This window comes from Salvelinus sp. IW2-2015, linkage group LG18, assembly GCF_002910315.2.
Source record: "Salvelinus sp. IW2-2015 linkage group LG18, ASM291031v2, whole genome shotgun sequence".
In the NCBI taxonomy this organism is placed as follows: domain Eukaryota; kingdom Metazoa; phylum Chordata; class Actinopteri; order Salmoniformes; family Salmonidae; genus Salvelinus; species Salvelinus sp. IW2-2015.
Window position 1 is genome coordinate 56,021,655 of NC_036858.1, and position 16,069 is coordinate 56,037,723.

Genomic DNA, 16,069 nt, shown 5'->3' on the forward strand with positions numbered 1-16,069 from the left:
TGAAGTTGTTAACTCATTTCATCTGTAATAGTAAACTGTGCTTTCCAAGTCAGTGGGAGGAGCACACAACATAGCATCGTGTGACTCCAAGTTTGCCTCGACAAGATGGTTATTATGTCAATATTTGCACATTAAAAGCAATTTCACCGCAATTGTTGCATAATCTATTTCACCAACAAAAACGTTATCCCACCTTGTCTACCGTATTTTGCTTTGTCGACATTTGCAAAGTTTACCAACAAATTAGCTGTTTCCATCAGGCCTGTCGTGACATTTTTTATCTGATTTTTTGATTGATGGAAACCAAAGATGAAAGATGAGTTAATGATACTACAGTAGTAAAAGAGTTATGTATGGGTCAGCTAGTGTTTCACAGCCTGCTAACACCTCTCCTGCTGGGCGCCAGGCAATTTCCCACTTAAACAGATTATTGAAACTAAGCAGTTCATGATATCCATAAAAAAATATAGATTTTCTGTGTCTGTGAATTCAAGTCAATTAAATGTAATGATGCCTTTATCTCATTCTCTCTCTCTCCCACCCCTCTCTCTCTCACACACACTCCCACCCCTCCCTCTCTCTCCCACCCCTCTCTCTCTCCGCCACTTTCTATCTTCATACCTATCTCTCTCGTCCGGCCTCCTCTTTCTCCTGCCCACCTCTCTTCCTCTCGTCTTTCCCATCCTGTCCTCTCTCGTCCATATCTCTCCTCACTCTCTCTCCCACCTGTGTTCTTTCTCTCTCGCTTCTCTCTCTCTCGCTTCGCCTTCTAGCCCAGTCTTCTCTTTCTTATCAACCTCTCTCGGACTCTCCTATACCCATCTTCCCACTTATCTCTTTTCCCACCTCTTTCTTCTCCACGTTCTCTCTCCCACTACTCTCTACTCTCATCCTCTCGGGTCCTCTCTCTCTTCTCATCCACCCTCTCTCTTCCCGCACCCGTCCTTCTCCACCTCTCCCTTCCACTTTCTCCTCCTCCCCACCTCTTCTCTCCTCTCCCCCACACCTGCTCTCTCTCCTCTCCACCCTCTCTCCTCTCTCACCCCTTCTCTCTCTCACGACCGTCCTTCTCTCTCTCCGCTCTCTCTTCTCTCTCTCTCCCACCCCTCTCTCTCCCACCCCTCTATCCCCTCCCCCCCTCTTCTCTCTCTACGCCTCTTTCTCTCTCACTCTCTTCCTCTCGTCCCACCCTCTCTTCCCTCTCCCCCAACCTCTCTTCTGCTCCCTTCCGCCACCTCTCTCATCTCCCGCTCTCCCCACCGCTCCTTCTCTCCCAACCCCTCTCTCCTTCCGCCACCTCTCTCTCTCTCTCACCGTCTCTCTCTCTCTCTCCACCCCTCTCTCTCTTCCACCTTCCTCTCCTCTCTCTCCCACCTCTCTCTCTCTCATTCTCTATCTCTCTCCCCCCCACTCCTCTCTCTCTCCCACTCCCTCTCTCTCCACCCCTCTCTCCTCTCCCCCACCTCTCTTCTCTTCTCTTCCACCTCTCTTTCTCCATCTCTCTCCCTCTCTCCGCCTCTTTTCACTCTCGCTCTCTCCACCTCTCTCATTGTCACTCTTCTCTCTCTCACTCTCTCTGCTCACCTTCTCTCTCTCTCTCCCACCCTCTCTCTCCCACCCCTCACCCTCCTTCTCTTCTCATCTCTTTCCTCTCACCTCTCTTTCCCATCTCTCTCTCCGACCTCTTTCTACTCTCTCTCTCTCACCTTGTTCTTCCTCTCTCTCTCTCTCCCCACCTCCTTCTCTCTCCCACCCCTCTCTCCCTCTCCTTCCACCTCTCTCTCTTTCTCTTCCACCTCTCTTTCCCATCTCTCTCTCTCACGACCTCTTTCACTCTCTCTCCCACTCTCTCTCTCACTCTTTTCTCTCACTCTTCTCTCACCTCTCTTCTCTCTCTCCCACCCTCTCTCCTCTCACCACCCTCTCTCCTCTCCCACCCTCCTCTCTCTCACGCCTCTTTCTCTCCACCTCTCTTTCCCATCTCTCTCTCTCTGCCTCTTTCACTCTCTCTCCCCACCTCTCCTCTCTTTCTTTCACAACCTCTTCTCTCGTCTCCTCACCCCTCTCTCTCCACCCTCTCCCTCTCCCCACCCTCTCCTCTCTCTGCACTCTTTCTCTTGCCACTCTTTCCATCTCTCTTCTCTCACGACCTCGGGTTTCACCTCTTCTCCTACTCTGCTGCACTGCTCTGTCTCTCACCCTCCTCTCTCGTCGACTGTTTTCTCTCCCATCTCTCTCTTTCTCCCCCCAAGTTAAATAGATAATAAACAAAAGTTAAATAAACACTCTCTCTCTCTCTCTTTCAATTCTCCCCTTCCAGTAAAGGTCATGGTTCTTTCTCTGTCCTCAGTAATTACAGAGCTGTAGGAGGTGAACCTGAAGCAGTCCGTTGCATTGCTATCTGTTGCCTTACGCACACGCACGAACGCGTACACACACTCACAGTGACTGAATTAGCAGACTGAGAGAACCTCAGACATTAAAGAGGCAGGACAGCAGTACAGAGCAGCCTAGAGAGAGAATGACATTCACCAAATACCAACACGCTAGTCAGGGGGCCGTTCCAAATGGAACCCTATTCCCTATATGGGTGATTCTACAGAAGTGGTGTAAATTGCAGTCCCACCTCAAAAAAACTATGTAAGTCTCCTGTTAAGTCTCCGAACTTAGGACATTTATTTTCAATCCAAGGCAATAAGAAATATATTGTTAAATGAATATAGTACAAAGTCATTGTTTATACACATTTCTATTGAGAGGTGGCTGTCCCCAACACGGACTCCTAAACGTAAAGCAATTCATGATTTAACACTATTATTTTAATGGAACAGCTTGTTGTTCTATGATGTGACTACCGAAACACAAACATGACTGTGGAATGAATGTGCCTTAAACCACACCCCTACAAATATCACCAGGTGATGGGGCTTTTAAAAAGTGTCACTACCGACATCTAATATGTCAAATGTGTATGGTACGGTTTTGGGACAAAAACATATGTTTGCTGGGATGTACATCTGTGCAAATGACATAGCCAGCCATATGTTAGCTATGGGGATTCTTTAAAGTCTAAAATAAGTCAACATTTTCCAAATCGAAACCAAAATAATTGACATCACAGAGATATACAGTGCATTTGGAAAGTATTCAGACCCCTTGACTTTTTCCACAATTTGTTATGTTACAGCCTTATTCTAAAATTGATTACATAGTTTTTTCCCTCATCAATCTACATACAATACCCCATAATGACAAAGCAAAAACAGGTTTGTAGAAATTTCTGTAAAAGTATAAAAAAGTGTTTTACACTGAAATATAATTGACAGTGCATTCGGTAAGTATTCAGACCCCTTGACTATTTCCACATTTTCTTATGTCCACATTTTTATTCTAAAATGGATAAAATAAATAAAAACCCTCATCAATCTACACACAATACCCCATAACAATGAAGCGAAAACCATTTATTAAAAACAAAAAACAGAAATGCCTTATTTACATAAGTATTCAGACCCTTTGCTATGAGCTCAGGTGCATCCTGTTTCCATTGATCATCCTTGAGATGTTTCTATAACTTGATTGGAGTCCACCTGTTGTAAATTCAATTAATTGGACATGATTTGGAAAAGCACACACCTGTCTATATAAGGTCCCACAGTTGACAGTGCATATTCGAGCAAAAACCAAGCCATGAGGTCAAAGGATTTGTCCGTAGAGCTCAGAGACAGGATTGTGTCAAGGCACTGTTGGAAGGAGAACCCAGTCTAAGGTCCTGAGCGCTCTGGAGCAGATTTTCATCAAGGATCTCTATGTACTTTGCTCCGTTCATCTTTCCCTCGATCCTGACTAGTCTCCCAGTCCCTGCCGCTGAAAAGCATCCCCACAGCATGATGCTGCCACCACCATGCCTCACTGTAGGGATGGTGCCAGGTTTCCTCCAGATGTGACACTTGGCATTCAGGCCAAATCGTTCAATCTTGGTTTCATCAGACCAGAGAATCTTGTTTCTCATGGTCTGAGAGTCGTTTAGGTACTTTTTAGCCAACTCCAAGCGGGCTGTCATGTGCCTTTTACTGAGGAGTTGCTTCTGTCTGGCCACTCTACCATAAAGGCCTGATTGGTGGAGTGCTGCAGAGATGGTTGTCCTTCTGAAAGGTTCTCCCATTGCCATAGAGGAACTCTGGAGCCCTGTCAGAGTGACCATCTAGTTCTTGGTCACCTCCCTGACCAAGGTCCTTCTCCCCCAATTGCTCAATTTGGCCAGCTCTAGGAAGAGTCTTGGTGGTTCCAATCTTCTTCCATTTAAGAATGATGGAGGCCACTGTGTTCTTGGGAACCGTCAATGCTGCAGACATTTTCCCCAGATCTGTGCCTCGTTTCGGTAGTGACACGTGTGGTGTTAAGGAATTCAGGTAAGTATTTCAAATATGCAATACAAATAAAGTGTGTGAGTAGTATAATGTGTACGTGACATACAGTACATTGGAAGACGTGTGCTGAAAGTTAGTTTGGTGAATTTTTTAAAATAAAAATGGAACACCCAATTTGCACCACTTCTGTATAATGACCCATAATGGTGCAATACTTTTGACCAGGGCCCATAGGGAATAGAATGCACTGAAAAACGACATATGAGAATGACATCCTCTTTATTGATTCAGTGGAGTGTGTCTTATGGGCAGGCTTATTTCTGACCCTGGTATACAGTGCGCGATTGCATGTAATTGCTTTATAATGTAAATTATAATGGATTTAATTGAAAGGGGAATTTTAAGTGCTCAAAGTGATTTATTATTGAACAGCATAGGGACACTTGGGGTATTAAATGTCCCTCCCTCTCACTTCAGAATGCAGAGGTAGCGCTATACCTCCACTGGGACAGACAGATGGACAACATTACCTATGGGCTGTTTTAGTATGCACACCTAGCTCTACCTTTAGCTGTAACAGATGGACAGACGGACAACACCTGTTTAGTTATGCTCCTGCTGTAGCTCTGCACTATAACCTGTTTCGACAGACGGACAGATGGAGGCTGTAATACAAGCTGTAATACAAGCTGTCCAATACACTTAACATTTTCTAAAGCACATGGGCTGATAAAATAAATCGTTCATTGTGAGGGAACTATGACCATGAAGAAATGTTTTCTCCTAGGACAAAAGGGTGGATAGGTAGCGTCTTTCCAAAACAGCACGAGTTAAGAACATGTGCAGACCTCACAGGAGCCCTGGTTTTTGACGCAGTACCATGAACAGGAGGACATTGTTCTTATTCTGGTTAGAACCACTCCATTATGAGGTACACGAGCCGGCCCTGGCTGCTAGTTGCTGCTGACGCCATCTCAACTAGCCATACTCTGAATAATCTTACGCCGGGAGAAGAATACACCATATTCCACTCCAGAGAGCTTCAAGGCTATGCAAGGAGAAAGAACATGGGAGAAAGAGCGAGGGAAAGAAAGAGAGCGACAGATATGTTGACCTATGCATGTGCCCTGCAGGCATTCTCTGAGTACAACCGCCTAGAGTTTTATAAATAGAACATTTTGATCTCTTTCAATAATGTATTATCTGTGTTATGTTATTTATTACTTCCAGTTTCCCATCAGACTGCGCAGGAATGGACATGTAGCCGACAGCGATGTGAGAGGGCATTGAGTGTTTGGATGATTTCAGAGTCACGACTGTCTCCTGTGTGTGTGTGTGTGTGTTTTGTTTCTGGGAGTGTATGTGATGCTTACGGCTCCCAGTCTTCTCATGTAGTGGTTTGATGAGCGATAGTCTCATTTTAGAGCTGGCAGGAGACACAGAATCTGTCCTTACAAAGAGAACACTGCACATCCATTATACTGCTGCTCCAACACACTGGTACAACACACTGAAACACATCAAAGAAGGCACTGGAATAAAACAGACTGTAATCTGGGTGATTCGAGCCCTGAAATCTGATTGGCTGACAACCATGGTATATCAGACCACATACCACGTATGACAAAACAATTATTTTTACTGCTCTAATTATGTTGGTAAACAGTTTATAATAGCAATAAGGCGCCTCTGGGTTTGTGAGAAATGGCCAATATAGCACGGCTAAAGACTGTATCCAGGGACTCCGCGTTGCGTCGTTGTTAAGAGCAGCCCTAAGCCGTGGTATATTGACCATATACTACACATCCTCTGGCCTTATTGCTTAAATAGAAGAGAGGTGAATAGAATGTTATATAATTAAATTAAATTGAACGTCGTTGTCCATCTTGTAATAGAAATCCCTGTTTCGATAAGTAAGGTTGTGTCTTTTCTGTTTATTAAAGTCAGCGTAACGTACACACAGCTATAATGATAGTCATTTTCCCTCAGCATTCTGCCACGTTGTTACGACAACAGAGCATTTACCCCCTGCCACCAGTGCATTAGTTCATGATCGTTTCTTGGAAAATGTCTCTCTTCAATTGGAGGATGTGTGTGTGTGAGTGTAATGAATTGTTTCTTGGAACATGTTCTTTAATTGAAATACTGTATAGTGTACCATAGTGTACTAGTTTGTTCTATAGCCATATAAAACCATAGAAACCCTTGAGCTTTCTCAGTAAACCTACATTTGGAAAATATTCAGACCACTTGACTTTTTCCACATTTTGTTATGTTACAGCCTTATTCTAAAATTGATTAAATTGTTTCCCCTTTCATCAATCTACACACAATACACCATAATGACAAAGCAAAAACAGGTTTTTAGAAATTTTTGCAAATTTATACAAATAAAAAAGCATATCACATTTACTTAAGTATTCAGACTCTTTACTCAGTACTTTGTCTAAGCACCTTTTGCAGTGATTACAGCCTCGAGTCTTCTTGGTTATGATGCTACAAGCTTGGCACACATGTATTTGGGGAGTTTCTCCCATTCTTCTCTGCAGATCCTCAATCTCTGTCAGGTTGGATGGGGAGGGTCGCTGCACAGCTGTTTTCAGGTCTCTCCAGAGATGTTCGATCGGTTTCAAGACCGGGCTCTGCCTGGGCCACTCAAGGACATTCAGAGACTTGTCCCGAAGCCACTCCCACATTGTCTTGGCAGTGTGCTAAGGGTCGTTGACCTGTAGGAAGGTGAACCTTACCCCAGTCTGAGGTTCTGAGTGCTCCGTAGCAGGTTTTCATCAAGGATCTCTCTGTACTTTGCTCCATTCATCTTTCCCTCGATCCTGACTAGTCTCCCATTCCCTGCCGCTGAAAAACTTCCCCACAGCCTGATGCTGCCATCACCATCCTTCACCGTAGGGATGGTGCCATCAGTTCCTCCACAGAGGAACTCTGGAGCTCTGTCAAAGTGACTATTGGGTTCTTGGTCACCTCCATGACCAAGGCCCTTCTCCCGCGATTGCTCAGTTTGGCCGGGCGTCCAGCTCTAGGAAGAGTCTTGGTGGTTCCAAACTTCTTTCATTTAAGAATGATGGAGGCCACTGTGTTCTTGGGGACCTTCAATACTGAAGAAATGTTTTGGTACCCTCCCCCAGATCGGTGCCTCGACACAATCCTGTCTCAGAGCTCTACGGACAATTCATTTGACCTCCTGACTCCTGAGTTTTTGCTCTGACATGCACTGTCAACTGTGGGACCTTTCCAAATCATGTCCGTTCAATTTAATTTAACCACAGCTGGACTCCAATCAAGTTCTGGAAAGATCTCAAAGATGATCAATGGAAACAGGATGCACCTGAGCTCAATTTCGTGTCTCATAGCGAAGGGTTTGAATACTTATGTAAATAAGGTATTTCTGTTTAGAATTTATTTATTTATTTCTAAGACCTGTTTTCAATTTGTCATTGAGGTATTGTGTGTAGATTGATGAGAATAAGGCTGTAACATAACAAAATATGGAAAATGGAAAGGGGTCTGAATACTTTCTGAATGCACTGTATATATAAAAGCATGTGGACACCCCTTCAAATTAGTGGATTTGGCTATTTCATCCACACCGATTCTGACAGGTATATAAAATCGAGCACACCGCCATGCATTCTCTATAGACACACATTGGCAGTAGAATGGCCTTACTGAAGACCTCGGTGACTTTCAACATGGCATTGTCATAGGATCCCACCTTTCCGACAAGTCAGTTTGACAAATGTCTGCCCTGCTAGAGCTGCCCCGGTCAATTATCGGTGCTCTTATTGTGAAGTAGAAGCGTTTAGGAGCAACAACAGCTAAGCCTCGAAGTGGTAGGCCACACATGCGTGTAGCTCGTAAAAATAGTCTGTCCTCAGTTGCAACACTGAAGAAGCAATGTCAGCACAATAACTGTTCGTGGGGAGCTTCTTGAAATGGGTTTCCATGGCTGAGCAGCCACACAACCCTAATATCACCATGCGCAATGCCAAGCATCAGCTGGAGTTGTGTAAAGCTCGCCACCATTGGACTCTGGAGCAGTGGAAACGCGTTCTCTGGAGTGATGAATCACACTTGACCATCTAGCAGTCTGACAAACTAATCTGGGTTTGGCAGATGACAGGAGAATGCTACATGCCTGAATGCATAGGCCAACTGTAAAGTTCAGTGGAATAATGGTCTGGGGATGTTTTTCATGATTCGGTCTAGGCCCCTTTGATCCAGTGAAGAGAAATCTTAACGCCACAGCATACAATGACATTCTAGACGATTCTGTGCTTCCAACTTTGTTGCAACAGTTTGGGGAAGGCCCTTTCCTGTTTTAGCATGACAATGCCCCATGCACAAAGCGAGGTCAATACAGAAATGGTTTGTGGAAGAACTTGACTGGCCTGCACAGAGCCCTGACCTCAGCCCCATCGAACGCCTTTGGGATGAATTGGAACGCCGACTGCAATCCAGACCTAATCGCAATGTTCCAACAGCTAGTGGAAAGCCTACCCAGAAAAGTAGGGGCCAACTCCATATTAATGCCCATGATATTGGAATGAGATGTTCGGTGAGCACACACTTTTGGCCACGTAGTGTAAAACCAGTTAATATTCTATGAAGGTCATCTGAAGAGAATACTAGCTACACTCTACGTTTCAGTTCATGGGACCACGTTGGAAACAAGGGGATTTGCTTGAACGTGTTATCCCCTGGTTTGTACTCAGTGAATCCTTTTCCAATCAATCAACTCCTCTTTTTCTTAATTTGACTATTCTCTGCGGAAGTAGTCCACATATGTCCTGCTTTTCCAACATAGTTTTAGTTCAGTGAGATACATACTGTTTTACTATTTAACCTTTACCATTTAGTCTTTACGTCTGGTCTTTCCAGGAAAACTAAGGGAACTGAAGGGTGGGGGGACTATTGGCTAAATATTGATCCACTTTACTGAGACAATTTATGTAGAATGGAATTTCCCATGAATTGATGTTGTATTATGTATTCGTAGCTCCGTGCTCAAACATACTAAATTATGATATTCTCTTTTCATCCTCTACAGAGTCTTGGATCCACAGGCAGATACGAGACCAGGAAGAAGTAAGTGTCCTCTCGTTTCTTGTGTCTCGCTGTCTGGCAGCTGCACAATTGGGATTGCAGATAGAGGGTGTGTCCCAAATGGCACCCTTTTCCCTACATAGTGCACTACTTCTGACCAGAGCCCTATAGTCGTGGTCAAAGGTAGTCCACTATAAAGGTATTGGGGTGCTATTTGGGACGCAGACTTTGCATGTCATTATCAGAGCAGTCTCTGGTAATTACAGTAGAGAGATTTGTAAAGAAAAATCAGGAGTTGATTATAGTTGTCTATTTTACCCCGTTCTAAGCACTGTGCATCTGGAAAAGCAGTATATAAATCCAATCAGTTATTTTTGTAAATAGTCTGCAGCTCAACAAGTTTATTTACAAATCTCTTCATTCAAAACATTAGCTTTCAGCTAATTTGTTTCTAGTTTATCCTCAGCTCACCTTTTCTCTATGTCCCCACTGCAGAGTGTACAATATTTTATAAGAATGAATAAATAGCTTAAGCCACGTTCTAGCAATAATGAACCTCTTCGAAGACCTTCCGGGCTCACTGCTCTGAGCCAATAGGGGCTCTCTGATGGAGAGTGTGTAAGAGATCTCTTGATTGGATAACATGATGCAACCAACCTGTTGTGGATAGTGAATTGCTCAGTATAATATTATTTTTAGTCTTTTGCATATTTTACTTAATTCCCAGTAACTATAATTGCTTAGTATTACACTGCACATTTACAGGTTTGGCATTTGCTAGTTAATTAGCCAATCCAACAGCACTTACTGTATAGTGTTAGGTGGATAGCAGTGTCTGGCCTTGGCGGCTTAGTGGCCTTTATCTGGGGCATGTTGATGGAATATTATTATACTGTGTTGTGATGCCCAAGGGCTTCCGTAGCCATGGAGATTAATGTGCGTATTATCAGAGTGTCCTTGGATCTGGGATCCATAGTTGGGGGGAGGGGGTGTGTATGTGTGCACGTGTGCAACCATACTGTCCTTATACTGCAACAATAATTGGGTAAAAGATCAGCATTGGGCGGAAGACAGTCAAACAATAGGTGACCAGACATTCAAATCACCTGATATTAGTACGTCTGAAATAGACGGTACTTTAACATTTCAGTCATGAAAGTCCAAAACAACCACCTACAAGCATGCACACACACGCACGCACGCACGCACAGGCACACACACACACACACATGTTCATGTCAGAGGTGTGGAAACGTTTTTTTATTGAATCTTTATTTAACCAGGAAAAGTCCATTGAGACCCAGTCTCTTTTTCAAGGGAGACCTGGCCAAGAAGGCAGCAACAATCAATACATTACATAACTAAAACATATAACAATACAACAACATAAATGGGTTGTTCTGGCCTTTATACATGTCTCACACGTGTGCTGATGTGGAAAGCCACGCTCCACACACACGCTCCACACACACACACACACGCTCTGAGAGGTGAGGAATGAATGCATCTCAACATACTGTAGCTGACTCCAGATTTCACAGAGATGGGTAGAGGAGAGCGAGAGAGACACACACACACACACACACACACACACACACACACACACACACACACACACACACACAACCCATCTGTGTGTTCTGCAAATACATGGTTGTCATGATGTTCTGGCGAGAATGTAGTCTACAGCACTTTCTAACCTCCTAATGTTTATCTTAACCACTTTCCCTAAACTTAACCTTTAACCCTTAACCCCAGGTCAACAAGAACAAGCTCAAGTACTCTAGGACGTCATGTACTCTAGCCTAGTGGTTAGAGCATTGAGCCAGTAACCAAAAAGGTTGCTGGTTCAAATACCCAATAGTTAACCTATTGCCTGGTGTAGGAAGAATAGGGTATGGGATTGTGTGTGTTGAGTTGAGATGTTTTTTATTTTTATTGTCACAATAAAAAGGTGCAATGAAATGTGTTGTTTTACAGGGGTCAGCCATGGTAGTATGGCACCCCTCGCCCTGGAGCAAATTAGGGTTAAGTGCCTTGCTCAAGGGCACATTGCCAGATTTTTCACCTTGTTGGGTATTTGAACCAGCAACCTTTTTGGTTACTGGCTCAATGCTCTAACCACTGGCTCAATGCTCTAACCACTCCTTAAATAAGTGCCTTTTGAATGGAATCACTATAGAAGTCCATTGAGCTTTCTCCTGTCTGCCACACATATCAATGGGCTCTAGTGATTGATGAATGAATGGAGGGATTTGGGTCTGTCTGTAGTGTGTGTGTGAAGGGGCTATAGTCTTGTGTAATGCATCTCTTCTGTGTGTTCTCTAAAGCCTCTACTTAGACCCAGGGTGTGTGTTGGGTCTGCGTTGGGTCTGCTGTGTCCCCTTTCTTACCTCTACAAAGTCTCTATTCAAACTCCTCAATGGACCTCTGTAAAGCATTATCAGAGGAGTACAGGGGGTGGGTGTGTGTGTGTGTGTTGTGTGTGTGTGTGTGTGTGTGTGTGTGTGTGTGTGTGTGTTGTGTGTTGTGTGTGTGTGTGTGTGTGTGTGTGTGTGTGTCCATGAGTGCGCCCTTGTACTTGTGGCACATGAGCAATCATGTACAAGACCCTCACTTGCTCAACTAAAAGCAGAATTGTGAAAGCCCCTAATTCCAGAGACAGTGTGAAATGGAGCGAACCCCTCCAGGATGGAACTAATCAACCTGATTGCCTATTTATTAGCTATATCCCCTGGCCTATCTCTTCCGAACGCTGCCACTCTTATACCATTGGGTTTGTCACCATGGCAACCCACAGCCAGAAACGGCACTTCTTAATAGTTCCGCGGGCCCCACTGGCTCTCACTGCAGATGATGTAGTCATTGTGTGTGTAGAACATCAGTCGATCACACACACAATATGCAGTCATACACATACACACACACTTGACTACTTTGCTCTCCCGTTGACTGCCAATGTTGCAGTAGCTGTTCTCTCTGTCTTTTGATTATCTGAGTTGAGATGATGCTACAGTACCTTTTCTCTGCCGCTCTGTCTTTTACCTGCCAGTCCATTGTGTGAAGGCCAGAGTGTTTGCGAAGCTTGTAGAGTCTAGACTCTAGAGGAATGCTGGATCATGATGGGAGTTGAGAAAAGGAGCTGGAGAGAGGAGGAATATGTGTGTGTTTATGTGAAAGTGTGTGTGATTGAGTGTTGATCCGTGTGCTTGTTGACGTGTCTGAAGCTGTGTGTTGCAGCCAGCCAGAAGGCTTTAGTGCGTCAGATCACTGGATTTACTGGGCTTTACTAAGCTAGGACACTGGATCAATCCTTCCACCCACAAACAGACAGCTTGGCTACATACACAGTTTTGTTCTTCTATCCTCATGGGGACCTAAAATTGATTTCCATTCAAAATCCAATTTTCCCTAACCCTAAACTTAACTCGTACCCCAAACCCTAAACCTAACCTCTTACCCTAACCATAATTCTAACCCTAACCCCTTAGCTTAAAATAGCCTTTGTCTTCATGGGGATGTGGGAAATGTCCCAATGAGGGAGAATTTTCCTTCTTTTACTATCCTTGTGGGGACTTTTGGGGATCTTAGGTCCCCAAAAGGATGGAAGAACTATAATGTGCCCATTTGGGGATCTGATACTATTTCTGATTGTCTTAACTCTCCATCACCATGGAGCTTCTCAAAGTAATGTTTTCTTCACCTCAAACAGCAATTATTATTTTTTTTTTTACATCCATTGAGAATGTAACCTATTAGAAACATCTTTCCAGATCTATCCCTTTCAATAACCGTCATGCTCTGATCCGGTGGAAATGTCATAAAATAGGCCTACTTGATTACTTCTTATCTTACAGCTGTGTCTCTCTATCCAGTGAGAAACTCTGGGGGCCCAGAATATTTTATACAATGTTGCAAGTTTGCTAGCAGGAGCTTTGGGCTTGACCAAGTTTAATAGTTGATACAATGTTTCAAGTTCCTTGCAGACAGGCCATGCTTAGCCAATGTGATGTATAGGATATTTATTTTTATCAGGATATTTTATACCTGCTGGCTGCAATGTTTTTATTTGTTGGCTTTATGTGGGCTATTTTTACATATTGGCAATGGCAATAGAAGTTACTTTTAGATTTGTATCATTTTCATTTAGATTTAATTTTGATTAACCAAATTACATTGATTTTGAGATATGAAGACTTTTTTTATAAATTATATGAAACTGTTCCACGAAAATGAGCATATGAAAATCATAACTGCCACGCAGATAAGTAGAAATGGCACGATAACTTGGTGCCCCAGATGGAAAAGGTTGCCAACCGCTGGTGTAGCCTATTATCGGCAACTTCAGGAAGAATCTGCCGAAAGTCAGGTCCAGGTTTTTTTCTTCTGGTAAGGTTATTGATCTCTGGCTCCCTCTTTAGTAATTTGTGTGTCTTAATTTTTAATCGCAGTGCTTAAAGCATCAGACGACCCCGTAGCCAACATATAGGTGATTTTATTCAAAAATAGGGTGTATCTGTACAGTATATAGAAAAATACCCATTTTATAATTTCGACCAATCAATTGGTCGAAAGAACAGGTGACTCTCAGTCAACAAATATGATTTTTTTGTCGGGGACAGCTCTAATCCAAGCTTTGATGACTACATTTTCAAAATGTCACACACTGTACTACTATGTAGAATGCTATTTACTCCCATTACTTGAAACTTTGTTTATTTGAGCACCTCTCGTTGTGTGATATCCATTATGTCGGCTTCAAACTATACTGAACAAACATATAAACGCAACATGCAACATGCAACAATTTCAAAGATTTTACTGAGTTACAGTTCAAATAAGCAAATCAGTCAATTTAAATAAATTCATTTGGCTCTAATCTATGGATTTCACATGACTGGGAATACATATACATTGCATTCGGGAAGTATTCAGACCCCTTTTCTACATTTTGTGTTACAGCCTTATTCTAAAATGGATTAAATAAAAAAAATCCTCATCAATCTACATAAAATACCCCAGAATGACAAAGCGAAAACAGATTTTTTGACATTTTTGCAAATGTATTAAAAATAAAAAACTGAAACTTTATTTACATAAGTATTCAGATCCTTTGCTATGAGACTCTAAATTGAGCTCAGGTGCTCCTGTTTCCATTGATCATCATTTAGATCTTTCCACAACTTGATTGGAGTCCCCCTGTGGTCAATTTAAATTGATTGGACATGATTTGGAAATGCACACACCTGTTTATATAAGGTCCCACAGTTGACAGTGCATGTTAGAGAAAAAACCAAGCCGTGAGGTCGAATTAGTTGACCGCAGAGCTCTGAGACAGGATTATTTTGAGGCACAGATCTGGAGGAGGGTACCAAAACATTTCTGCAACATTGAAGGTCCCCAAGAACACAGTGGCCTCCATCATTTTTAAATGGAAGAAGTTTGGAACCACCAAGAATCTTCTTAGAGCTGGCCGACCGGCCAAACTGAGAAATCGGGGGAGAAGGGCCTTGGTCATGGAGGTGACCAAGAACCCGATGGTCACTCTGGCAGAGCTCCAGAGTTATTCTGTGGAGTTGAGAGAACCTTCCAGAAGGACAACCATCTCTGCAACACTCCACCATTCAGGCATTTATGGTAGAGTGGCCAGACAGAAGCCGCTCCTCAGTAAAAGGCACATGACAGCCCACTTGGACAGCCCACTTGGACACATAAAGGACTATCAGACCATGAGAAACAAGATTTTCTGGTCTGATGAAACCAAGATTGAACCCTTTGGCCTGAATGCCAAGCGTCACGTCAGGAGGAAACCTGGCACCATCCCTATGGTGAAGCATGGTGGTAGCAGCATCATGCTGTGGGGATGTTTTTCAGCGGCAAGGACTGAGAGACGAGTCAGGATCAAGGGAAAGATGAACAGAGCAAAGTACAGAGATCCTTGATGAAAACCTGCTACGGAGCACTCAGGACCTCAGACTGTGGCAAAGGTCCCCTCCAACAGGACAACAACCCTTAGCATACAGCCAAGACAACACAGGAGTGGCTTTGGGACAAGTCTCTGAATGTCCTTGTGTGGCCCAGCCAGAGCCCGGACTTTAACCCGATCGAACATCTCTGGAGAGACCTGAAAACAGTCGTGCAGCGACTATCCCCATACAACCTGACAAGCTTGAAAGTATCTACAGAGAAGATTAAGAGAAATCCCCAAATACAGGTGTGCCAAGGTTATAGCGTCATACCCAAGAAGACTCGAGGCTGTAATCACCATTTCCTCATAAAAAATAAAAAAAAATGGCCAAAATTTCTAAATAAATGTTTTTGCTTCGTCATTATGGGGAATTGTGTGTAGATTGATGAAGAGAAAAACTATTTAATCAATTTTAGAGTAAGACTGTAACGTACCAAGATGTGGAAAAAGTCAAGGAGTCTGAAAACCTTCCGTGTGCACTGATTGTTGGTCACAGATACCTTTAAAAAAAAAAAAGTAGGGGCGTGGATAAAAAAAAACAGTCAGTATTTGTCTATTCTAGCCCAACACATCTCTTTTGTATAGAGTCGATCAGGCTGTTGATTGTGGCCTGTGCAATATTGTCCCACTCCTCTTCAATGGCTGTGCGAAATTACTCAATACTGGCGCG

General features: G+C 43.3%; 1 protein-coding gene across 1 annotated transcript in view; it reads left to right on the forward strand.

Annotated features, from left to right (window-relative positions):
- The window catches only part of ankfn1a (ankyrin repeat and fibronectin type III domain containing 1a), a 233,311-nt gene that overhangs the window by 60,247 nt on the left and 156,995 nt on the right, over positions 1 to 16,069 (forward strand). Inside the window, exon 6 of the mRNA XM_024009062.2 lies at positions 9,436 to 9,473. Coding sequence (XP_023864830.1) covers positions 9,436 to 9,473 — 38 coding nt within the window. The remainder of the gene's footprint in view (positions 1 to 9,435; positions 9,474 to 16,069) is intronic.